Here is a 12,044-nt window from a genome sequence, read left to right as displayed (position 1 = left end):
TTAACAATTTAGTAGACAGCACCATATATTTTACCCACAGGCCACATGATCAGCTCACTAGTCACTACTCAGTATCTAATGCAAGGAGCAAGCTCTCATCGTTTTTCAGAGGTACTCACCGGCGGCTAAAACTCAATTTCAGGAGCATTTTCCCGTTGATATTTATACTTGAACAATCAACTCCATTTGTCTGGGTACACGTCTACGTCAACAGGTGACGAGATAGAACCTAGAGGCTTTCCGGCTAGGCTTGATTAAAAAAGAGGTCTAAGAAGACTGCATGACACACTGTTCCGATCCCTTGTTCCCATGATCTCACTAACTTGCAGCAAGTTTCCTAGAATAGATTAGAAGGAGACTACGTCAGGGGATGATAGTTACAAGTGTTGACTAAGCCGGAGTTTTAAACCCCGACAAGTGTCTGGGTTTGTGTTCACGTCTGGGTTGCTGTTACCTCTATCTCCTGGTTGTGCCTGGTACCCTGTCCCCGTCTCACTAGGAAATACCAATTTTACGGTCCTGTATTCGCCGGATATTTGCGCACCGCACTGTCATCCAATCAGGACGTGCTATCACGGTCACGTGTGATTTGTTGGCCAGTAGGATCGCGCGGTCACGGTCATGTGACTGCGGGTTACGTAATGGCTGGGGAATTCCCGATAGTATATAGGCTTTGGATGGGTTCCGTGTCTGGGTTTTGCTTGATCCCGCATTTGCAGGCTCAAAGGCTTGTCAAATCTCTGGAATTGTTAACGAGTTGATTGAATTCAGTTTGTTATGGACACGTCCGGTCAAAAGTCGATTGTCGAAGCGATATGATGTCTTTATTATTGTTGAAACCAGCAAAAGGTGTTGGAAATTTGAACGAACTTTGTATCGCGTAATTTGACAATCCAGCAGTTGCCAGCCTCTTAATATGATCGTCAATCGTGAGCAATATTCCACGATTGACGTAACACCTTTATCCACATTGAAAATATGCCATGAAGGATATTTTCGTGTTCACATTAAGATATCGAGTGATGGAAAGTAGTATTTCTACGGATTCTCTATAACACTGGCTCTAATTGTTCAGAAAGTCAGGGCTTGTCGTGGCCCTAAGGCGTGAAATGTGTGATATGGTCAATATCGTTGCATTCACTACAGGCAGAACTCATTAACATTAACTTTTCTTTTCGTTTGGATAATGGCACGGCGACCATCATCTGTACTGATCGGTAATGATATTAGATCTTTAGATTTTAATGGGCTTCATTGTCGAAATAAATACCCCCAATCAATTTATATCATCGATTTCTAAAGGTCATGCTAAGTTGATTAAGTGGTTTGACTTTTGGATGTACTTAACAATGGACTGAAATCAAGGTACTTTCACGATCGATTGATCATTCTATTAAAACTAACTATGAACTGTTATATAAGACATTATAACGGATTATAAGCCAATAAAGTTTGATTTTTGCAACAAGGAAATAAATCTCCGTTCTTCGTAATGTCTAGACGATAAAATATATCCCGGATATTGATATCAGCTCATTTTGTCCCTATAAAAGCAGCTCTGTCCCACAGCAGAAATTGGAAGTGGTTGCTTTACTTAGTTGGTCGAACATTTCTTTTAGATATTACCAGCTGATGCGCTGGTCCAAACATTTAAGTGCCACTTGGAAGCGCGTCTAAGAAGGTTATTGGATCAAAGTGGCTCGTATTAAACAAAGTCTGGGAACTTTTACTCGGAAATAAAGGTTCCCTTGACGTGTATTTCACAGGTGGCTACAATTATATAAAACGTAAACACCTTATTAAAGCCGAGGTTCCTCCTACCAATGTGAATGCGAACCTTCCTTGTGAGCATAAGAGTTTAAAATTGTATCCTGTCACGGTGGTATTTAAGTATCCGTTTCTCTCAAAGAACAAGCCCGGAGTTGGATTACAGCTTTACAGTTGGCTCTGGGAACTTGCCTTTCTCGCAAATTGAACTTAAATAGCAATATGTTCCCTGTGACCTGGATCTTCCCACAACCTTCATTTCCTATGATTGAAAAGTTCACCCTTCGTCAGCAAACTCATTATCTGGTTTGTTAAATGAACAACATGTCAACTCTTTGTCCGGGATTATCTAAAAATATCTCGTATCATTTCCAGTACCACCAATCACTGACCTCCCTATATAACGCCAAATGAAATCATTCTGTTTTGAGGCATAAAGAGAGAGACTCGGCTAGGGAACATTATGATATTTCACAATAACGCTGTAATGCCTTGTTTATGATAATTAGGGGACAAGGACCGTTACCTTTGTGGTACACGGCCTCTTAAGAGCCCGCTAATTGTCTCCACGTGATTGTCACTAGGATGCTCAGTGCCCCAATAAAATTGTTCCGCCTTCCGTAAAGCGTGCTTGGCCAATCAAACACGAGAAAACAACTCAGGTGATCCAGCAACGACCAACCAGAACCCTCAATCAGGGGTCACGTGGTCGCCAGGACACCCTGGTGATACAAATGCTCATTATCGTCGGAGCTGATGTTGGTGGTCGAGAAGTGTTTATCCATTATGAAGACTCGAACTCACCTGACCGAGTCTGCACCGGCCCACGTGGACCAGAACCGACCAATCATAGCACTCAATCATGACATCACGTGGCAACCCTAGTGCCCACGTGCACACCCCACGATGTAATATCATTGTCCTGGCGAGCTATAATAGCTCACTTCCTTTGTCCGGGCATGTTTCCTGTAGTTACCAACATCTCACCATTGTTTCCTGCCCCGGCTATCAGATCGGTCCCTTACTCGTATTGTTTCAGAAAATTCTCGGCACGCTTAGTTCAGAGCATTCAGGAGCAAATATTGAGCTCAGCTCTTTCATAATACTGCTAATTATTTCGGGGTCTCGGTGCACTCTGGATCGTTCAAAAGGAGGTTCAATTTATCTCCACTCAATGTTAAATTACCCTTTGTTTATTTATTTAAACAGACAAGTTTCTTTGTTACAATCTACCTCAATATTTGATATATTATTACCCTGTTTTGATGTCATTACCGGAAACTCACCCCATTTTACAAGGCCTGGATATACTAGACTTTCTTCCGGCTATAGCTAATGGATATTATTAATTTTTATCGTACAGTACGTGACCGTTATTCCTATCTCTGTGTGTGACTATAACAACTTTATCTTTGTTACAAGATTACATTTAGATGTACGATTTAACCCATATAATACCAACAACTCTAAACGTTCGAATTTTTTGACGAAATTTTGTTTCCGAAGCACTAAGACACCAACTCCGACGATGCAATAATAATTTTGAAAAAATTTATATTTTTAATAGCTTTTTCGACCCGTACTTTTAAAAGGTCATTGTTGGAGCTTACTTTTTTGGAAAATTGTATCGTACTTTTAAAAGTACATCATATTTGAATGATGTACTTTTAAAAGTACGGGTTTAATAAATAATGTACTTTTAAAAGTACGGGTTTAATGAATAGTGTACTTTTGGAGGTACATTAGTTAATTAAATAGAAACTCAGGGTCAGATAATAAAACTAAAAGCCTTTGTCAGAATGGCTGAATAAAATTTAAACAATACCATACAAAATTTAAGTGGTACACTGAATAAATCATGATGGTGGGAACAGCTATACTTATAAACTACTATCACAATTCCATTTACCAGTTAACTATCAATTTTACTAAAATTGTCAGGTTTTGTGCTTTTTACTCTAACTGATGATAAGGCTTAAAACAAAGCACACAAAGTGCAACGTCACACACTTCGCACTTATAGTTGCTGCGACCTTTGCAGCCATTCAAAGCACATCGTCTCTGCTTTGTTTTTACTGGCCAGTGAGTGTTAGTTCTACTCTCCAGGCGGACCTCTGGGGTAACTCTGTTGTCACCCTTCCACACTGCAACTCTTTGGCATAGCGATGATGGGGGCTGCAATCTCTTCTTCAGGTAGGCTATTGTTATTCGTCGAATGAAGTTCAGATATGTCAGTTTCGTCTTTTCATTCGAATGACATATCTCATACAAAGAATATGATGCAGCTTTCAGGCAATCAAGCGTATTTATTAGGTGTGGCCACCACCACTTTTTTCCCCTTAGAGAGATTCTGTAGCTAGCAACATGGCCATCAAACACATCAACGTTACCCATTCCCTTGTTATACTCCTTGACAAGAGATGGCCGTTTGATTTGAATCTTCTTCTTTTCTGCTTGACTGTACCGTTCCACATCTGTGATAGGATTAACAGTAAAGATGTTGGAACCAACATTCACGACGCTATTGTCATGCCATTTTACAATGGTCACCCCTGTAAACTCGTCAATTCCCTTTGAAAAGCTCCCACGCCCTTCTTTCTTAAGTGCAGAATCAGTCTTGGTGGGGCAGCTATTTGTTCTCTGACTTTGAATAGTACAAGATGCTCCAAGCTCCATGGCAGAGAATATGGCCAACAGCTTATAGCTGGCAAACCAATTGTCATAAAAGACGTTACTTTCTTTGGGTTCAAGAATCTCCATGGCCAGTTGTAAGGTAACCCGACTGGTGAGGTTCTTTCCGGGATCTCCGCCAATTCCTTTCTTACCACAGTAAGGGAGGCAGTGGTACGGGAATCCCGATGAGCCAACCAGCCAAAAGTTTTTATAGCCAAATCGGATACTCTTATCCTTCATGCGTTGTTTAGCGCTTTTCATCCCGGTGTAAGGGACCATCTGCTCGTCAATACTAAACGTATTATCAAGGTTCTTGAACTTAGCCAGACTTTGATTCATGATATCGTAGAGAGGTCTTACCTTCCAATACTTATCTGTGGTGTCCACATCTCGATTGTCCACGCAATGAATGTACTTCTTCAGCAAATTATATCGGTTCCTTGATATGGCATCAGTAACCACACTCACATTAGTATCAACATTTGAATCCCAATAGAGGTGTGCTTGAGGTAACTTGTGATAGCCCGACAAAAGCAAAACCCCGATAAACGTTTTAATTTCATCTTTGTTTGTCTTGAAGGTTAAATCGCCAAATCGGCTATGAGCATAACGCTCCGACTCTGTGATAATTTGGGTTAACAAACTGTTTTCGGGGTCATCTACAAGTTTCTCGAAAATTTCATGAGGTAGCAAACCACCGAAATCTTGGATCAGTTTTGATCTATTAGCAATAACCTTCTCACTATATGATTGGCGAGGTGAAAGATTTGGAGCTTGAGCAGAGTCGGCAACCCACTTACACGAGTTATTAATCTTCGGGCAGAGTCCTAAAAGTTTATTGATCTTCTCAGATGTATCTGTTGATGTGTCTTCGACAATATTTTGAACTTCTGATCGAAAAGCGACTATGTCTGGATACTTATTATTAACTTCGTGTAATAGGGGCAGGGTTCGTCAATTGTTCTGTGTCCAATTCATTATCTGACTCTTCTCCTACAAAATGTAGCTCATAGGTTCCAGCAGTATCTTTTACCGCCGACAAGGGGAGATTGTCACCATCATTGTCATCGATCATTTCCGTATCACTCTCAACACCATCCGGAAGAAGGATGACAACATCTATCTCATTCGAAGACACTGTGGTTGCCAGCTCTAGAGCTTCGTCCAGCGTTCTCAAGTTATTATGCAAAGAAGTTTGTTCTTCTCGAACATTAATACGGACATTTTTCTGTTTCTTCGCTTTATTTTTGGTCTTCGTGTTGCTTCGAGCTGATTGTCTGGATCCTGTTAACTCCTTCACATCTTTTTCTAGAATTTCTCTCTTAACTTCAGCCATCTTCTTTGATTTTGGGGATTTAGTCGATCTTGAAGGATCCACTTTTTCACCCGGTTGTTCCACGTCTTCCAGAGCGGCCTCTACTTCAATGTACTCTTTCTTAATGTTTACAATCCTAGATCTTGTAACTGGTTTCCGATGTATGTTTACTATTGAATACTGACATGATTGGCTGCCATCAGCAATCTGCTGTTCCAACGTAAGATTCCTTTCCTCTTGTAGTCTATGCATTTCCTCAGCTGCGTTGTTCTGCTCCTCTAGAATTGTCTCAGCCTCTGCTACTCTCTTCTGTTCCTCTAGAACTCGCTCAGCTTCTGCAAATCTCTTCTGCTCCTCTAGAATTGTCTCAACCTCTGCTACTCTCTTCTGTTCCTCTAGAACTCTCTCAGCTTCTGCTACTCTGTTCTGTTCCTCTAGAACTCTCTCAGCTTCTGCTACTCTCTTCTGTTCCTCTAGAACTCTCTCAGCTTCTGCTACTCTCTTCTGTTCCTCTAGAACTCCCTCAACCTCTGCTACTCTCTTCTGTTCCTCTAGAACTCTCTCAGCTTCTGCTACTCTCTTCTGTTCCTCTAGAACTCTATCAGTTTCTGCTACTCTCTTCTGTTCCTCTAGAACTTTCACAGCTTCTGCTACTCTGTTCTGTTCCTCTAGAACTCTATCAGCTTCTGCTACTCTGTTCTGTTCCTCTAGAACTCTCTCAGCTTCTGCTACTCTCTTCTGTTCCTCTAGAGCTCTCTCAGCTTCTGCTACTCTCTTCTGTTCCTCTAGAAATCTCTCAGCTTCTGCTACTCTCTTCTGTTCCTCTAGAACTCTCTCAGCTTCTGCCACTCTCTTCTGTTCCTCTAGAACTCTCTCAGCTTCTGCTACTCCCTTCTCATTCTCACCATTTTCGGTATTCTTTAAGTTGTGAAAAGCTTCTGGGAGCTTTAGGGTTTGTTTGTGGACATCTAGCATTCTCTTACATTCCACAAACTGAATCTTGATCCCTCCTGATCCTCCTCTATAAATCTTCAGTACTCGAGCCGGCTCCCACTGTCTCCCCCATTCTTTGTAAACAAGATCGCCTACGTCGAATTTATGGTCCTGGTGTAGTTGAGTATTAGCCATTTAATAAATAAGTTCATCAATGTGAAAATGCCTATAATTGGATTGTATCTCATGATGACAGATGTAGAGAAGTAATATTATATAGCATAACAGTAGTGTATAACACACCAGGGTCGCATCTTTCTCAGGGCTCCTCTTTCTCCTCCTCCTTTTCGCTGTATCTGACAAATCCATGTACACGTCCTGTTCTTAGCTAAGAAATGAACTAAGAATATACTAAGAAAAGAAAAATTACAATAAGAAAAGAAAATACTAAGCTAAGAAATGTTAGTCAATAAACCAGCAAAAGGCGTTACAACAAAATCGATATTTCATGCCCCACGGAGAGCACTGCTGACAGTCTAATAAATTGAGACCGAAGTTTATTATAACTTTATAAACTGCACCAAATGAAACTGAAAGCTTATAATATAAAGACGTAATAAATATAAATGATATCAGATTAACACATTGCATAAGGAGACCTCACACTATAATTACATGAAGTGATAGTCAACTGTGAAATTATGCCAGTGCTGGCGAATCAGAGCGGAAAATTTCTGTTGTGACTTCCGTTCTGATTCAGAACAATTTACCTGCCATGACAGTCTTACCGGCATTAATTAAGCCAGCAGACATTGTGTAGTCTATATAATTATAAACCTGTACTTTTAAAAGTACATTTTTCGTGAAACCTGTCCTTTTAAAAGTACATCATACAAAGATATTGAACTTTTAAAAGTACGTACTTTTAAAAGTACATCACTGTCTAGAATGATGTACTTTTAAAAGTACACCCAATTTACATCTCAATTAGAGGCAATTTATGATTTTTATGTCGCTCCACATTATTGCCTATTTATTGCATAATCGTTTAGGCAATATTAAAAAACCAAATTTGGGATCCATCAAAGTTGGAGAATTGGCTGGTGGTACCGAAAATTTACCATTTTTGAAAGTACCATTTTTGACCACCTTTGCCAACATCCTGTAAATCTCTTGCTTTTGTTAACCATCTGGTCAGGGTGCTAAAATAATCAGCAGACCTTTTTTAACCTAATGCAAAAAACTGCATCAAAAAATATTTGTCACGAGACAAGTTAGGTCACTGTTTATGAACCGTACTTTTAAAAGTACCGTGGAAGAATATGGGTTAAAGCTGATTCTTATCTTGTTCTATAGTTTCTAATTGTGAACTTCTTATTAATATTCTCTAAACTAAGTTTAAATCTGACGAGACGAACTAACCGATTTATGATCATTGGTCAGAGCAGTTTCGTAGCAGGTCGTTGCTATAGAGATAGCTTGTTTGTGTTTGTTGGAGAGCTTCAGGACTGGTTGAACGTGGGTCGAGGATGTTGTTGGGGTGAAAAATCTGGGGAGTTTACTTTTATCAGTCTACAGTTACTTTACACTTTTACTTGTACTTAATACTTTACATTTTACGGTACCATTCTTGAGGTATCTTCAATTCTCAGAACTCCTTCGCGACAAGGACGTTATCATTTATTAGTCATTAAAAAAGCTCATCCGCGTGTACAAAATTAGGTCATAAACAAAAACATGCTGTAATAATTGAGTACATAATGAGGTCATGGGTTATAAAAAAGTCTTCAAAGTTGGAACAATTAATCAGGTTAGAAGTAAGGATGGTGAGGTTAATTAGGTTAAACTATCAAATCACGTACATATCCGCAATGAGGTCGTCCAGAGTTGGGATACCATCTCGCTGGGCCGAGGTAGACAGAATACTCTCCAGTATAGTTCCTGAGGGGGTAGAAAACTGTTACATTCGAGCTGTGTTTACCAAAATGTCATCAAAAGCAAAAAATGAGCGATGGGTTTCACCTGACCGAAGCGTGAAAGTGAAACACTAACGTATAGCAGGCGGGATGGTGGCTGGAATCATGTCTGTAGTCGGGGTTTGTTGTACAGTTCCAGTCGACATTTCGTATAAAACCAGCCCGAAATTATAAACGTCAGCGTCCAACGTTGTCTGAAGATAAGCAGTTAGCAGTTTAAAAAAGAATTGAGGGACTTCTCCCAATTATGAAGTCAAGTTATTTCAATCGTGCCTGGTACCAAGAGAATGATCATAAAACTAAAAGTTTTCTATGATTAACCGAAATGTCAGTAGAAACTAGAAAACGATACGATAATTCCCTCAGGTGTCCAACCGACAAATTATAAGCCCCATTCTGCCGTCTTGAGGGCTCTCTTTTAATTTTCGGCATTATGTGGTAAACCGTTAAAATGTCAAGATTTTCGTTTTGCCACGCGATTGCCCTTGCTTAGAGTTGGGACTTACAACATTTTATTTGTTTTGACACGTGTTCCATTCTGTCTGGTCTCAATGAGAAAGCAGTTTATTGAATTTCGGGCTTATTTCAAAACGAGGGATTTGTCATTTTGATGATCTTCTATATTGTGATCTTATGGGTTGCAGGTAGGGATGTTAAAAGTACGTTCAACTAAAGACTTCATATGGGCGGGGTTGAAAAGTAACATTGTTAAAAGATCCTTTGTGTTTTACTGAGCTCAGTATTGTTTTGCTAAGTCTTTCCAAAACGTTAGGATATTTTTGTCCGTAATGTTATATCATAATCCTGAAATAGAAGATCTATTCCCGGATACACTAGCGTTGCCGTTACACAAATAGACGTTCGAATGATCCCTGAAAAGTAAATCTATTCCCGGAAATACCATGAACGATACGCAAATAAACGTCCGAAACCGTGAACAATCGAGCGGATAATCATATCCTACCCCTAAGAATATTAACATATTCCGTAATTCTTAGGTTGTGGAGGCAATTATGGTTGTTAGTCACTAGGCTAAACCTAGGCGAGTCTCAGGCTCTTAGGAATTTAGGCTTCACCCGGAAAAGGAAGGTGGGTATGGGAATCCTTAAAATATGTTGAAAGATTATTTGGCACTTCCTTGAGCATCGAGCACAGATAAGGGTTTTACATCAATATTTAACCGTTGATAAGCCGATGTCGCACTTCCTAGTTTATTACTAATTGGTTTTTCAGTTAGTCTTATCTCGTTTATTGTTACTTTTATGTAAATTGATGCACAGTGAGTGTATAAGATCGTGTAACCGTGTGGGAGAGCGTCACAGTTTGTCTCACTGTTCCTGATAATGCTGTCAAACTGTTCACATTACTCCAAACTCTCCTCCTTGGGTTTCAGCCTCTGATTCACACCACGTATTACAACGGTAATGACGCTGACCTTAGATTTCTCAGATTTTTCCAGGCCTTTGTCGTTCAGCACCGGGTAATATGACACTTCCTTGTTGTTGGAACCGCGAGTTCTCACATTCCGCGGAATTCCGTTCTCATTTTCTTGTTTTGGTTCCCAGAAGGGGGTTGTGATGACGTTGTCAGCCATTTTGTAACGGGTTTTCAGGCTGGCGTTAGTGTTGAGTGTATTTTGTAGGTGTTGTTTATTGTGACAGGTGTACTTGTAGACTGTTCTTAGATTCAGATATTTGATAATTAAAGTAACAGATGATTGGTCAGGGTTCTAATTTTCCAATTAGAGTGACTCATTCGGAACTATGTTCCATTTATTAGTATAACCTTTGGAGATGGTTCCGTACCTTGATTCCTCCGTGTTGCACGTGCAAATTCCGATGTCTGCTCGGCAGACCAAGCAAGAAATTCTCGATGTCTGATAACTTGTAGATGTTACCTGAAAATAAAGTCATAATTTTTTATAAAACTTCATAGCCTGATCATTCCTTTCTCAAAGGTTATACCTTTAATGATAGTAAATGTAATAACTTGAGCATACAGCCGATCAATTCCTTTAATTTGTCTCTGAAAATGTCGGCCGTTTTTTAAGATTTCCGGGAAATAGCAAAGACTCCCTCCTCTTCATATATCATTTCCACGTACCGTTTGAAGTAGTGTCGACCATAATGTTTCCTGAATGAAGGTGTCCGTAAGGCAAACCTCGGTCCTGAATAAATTATTAGTTATCAAATTGAATGATCAAAGATTTTACCGGTAATCCCAAATCAAAGTGGCATATCTATTTAAGTTGCTCTCTCAATATTCTTAAATAATTATCGCTGATAGGACTAACCTGTAAGAATACAAGAGCTTCCAGAAGATTTCTGCCAGCTACAGCAATCTCATTTTCCGGTAGAATAGTTCCTAGAGGAGAGGTCGTATATTGCAACTATTCGAATTTCAGAAACGAAGGTGTGCACGGGGTTAAACGTTTGAAGAATAAATATCATGGTTTCGTTAAATATAGAATCATAATCGCGATAACAGCACTGCTTCAACTTCCGAATCATCACAGTTAAGTACGTATTTAACATTTAACCACTCACTTTGGCCCATATATTTCTTGAAGAACGGTGATTTGGGTTTAGCAGCGCAGAGGATGTCTCTGAGAGAACCGGCTGTGTGAAACGGCCGTGAAACATGAACTCCACTCTGGTTAAACGCTGCCATCGTCACTGAAACGTTGTCCAATCACAAACTAGCAATCACTACACGTGACCTATAAGATTCAGACGCGAGTCAACTATTTTGCATCGTACTGTAATAGAAAGTCGCGCTGTAGTTTTAACTTATAATAAAAGTTTAAAGGGCTAATTGCTCCATATACTTCTGGTTCTCAACCCGCGCTCTCCGCCTGCTTGCTTGGTCTTAAAACTATATGTTAATTTGTTCTGAGCAGTGTCCCCCTCGTACCTTCGACATATCTAATAATCTGCTGCAATACGTGAGATATCTAAATAGCATAAATACCAAGACATCATTTAAAAGCATTTAGATTATTTCCAAGAATAATATGTTGCATAATCATTTAAAATCCGTTCTTAGCTTATTTACAAAGATAAATGCTCCTTGAATGAATTATACCTAGAGTAATATGAAAAGAAACGCCCCTTTTTAAAACATACCAGGTGTGATATAGGGATGTTGAACAGTCGTCAGCAGTTTAGTGAGAGAGGACATTTCTTTTCCGCTAAAACTGTAGTAAGGGCCTATCTCCGTCTGTGGGGAGGAAATGATCAGTCGTCTATTATTATCCACAATATTCCTTCATAATTATCTTAATAATAGTGTTTAGATAGCAGGTAATTCTGTGCGCGTTCTGCACCTGTTGTTATGCTACAGATCTTTGATATAATACCCGGTATTGTTCGGTACCATTA

General features: G+C 39.6%; 2 protein-coding genes across 4 annotated transcripts in view; one reads left to right on the top strand and one right to left on the bottom strand.

The window, feature by feature from the left end:
• LOC134819580 (uncharacterized) overlaps positions 1–12,044 on the top strand; it is a 776,807-nt gene that overhangs the window by 69,912 nt on the left and 694,851 nt on the right. The window lies entirely within an intron of this gene.
• Positions 1–12,044, bottom strand: part of LOC134819588 (PX domain-containing protein kinase-like protein) — a 72,077-nt gene that overhangs the window by 28,272 nt on the left and 31,761 nt on the right. For both annotated transcript variants that reach the window (XM_063829602.1, XM_063829603.1), the window contains exons 6-13: positions 11,790–11,883; positions 11,211–11,339; positions 10,958–11,028; positions 10,768–10,831; positions 10,470–10,561; positions 8,741–8,858; positions 8,551–8,629; positions 8,111–8,237 (exon numbers count right to left, since the gene is read on the bottom strand). In XM_063829602.1, the coding sequence (XP_063685672.1) occupies positions 8,111–8,237; positions 8,551–8,629; positions 8,741–8,858; positions 10,470–10,561; positions 10,768–10,831; positions 10,958–11,028; positions 11,211–11,339; positions 11,790–11,883 (774 nt within the window). The remainder of the gene's footprint in view (positions 1–8,110; positions 8,238–8,550; positions 8,630–8,740; positions 8,859–10,469; positions 10,562–10,767; positions 10,832–10,957; positions 11,029–11,210; positions 11,340–11,789; positions 11,884–12,044) is intronic.

Source organism: Bolinopsis microptera, chromosome 8 (assembly GCF_026151205.1).
Source record: "Bolinopsis microptera isolate Bmic1 chromosome 8, MBARI_Bmic_1.0, whole genome shotgun sequence".
Classification (NCBI taxonomy): domain Eukaryota; kingdom Metazoa; phylum Ctenophora; class Tentaculata; order Lobata; family Bolinopsidae; genus Bolinopsis; species Bolinopsis microptera.
The sequence above is the reverse complement of the archived record's forward strand: the minus strand, read 5'-3'. Positions and strand labels throughout refer to the sequence as shown.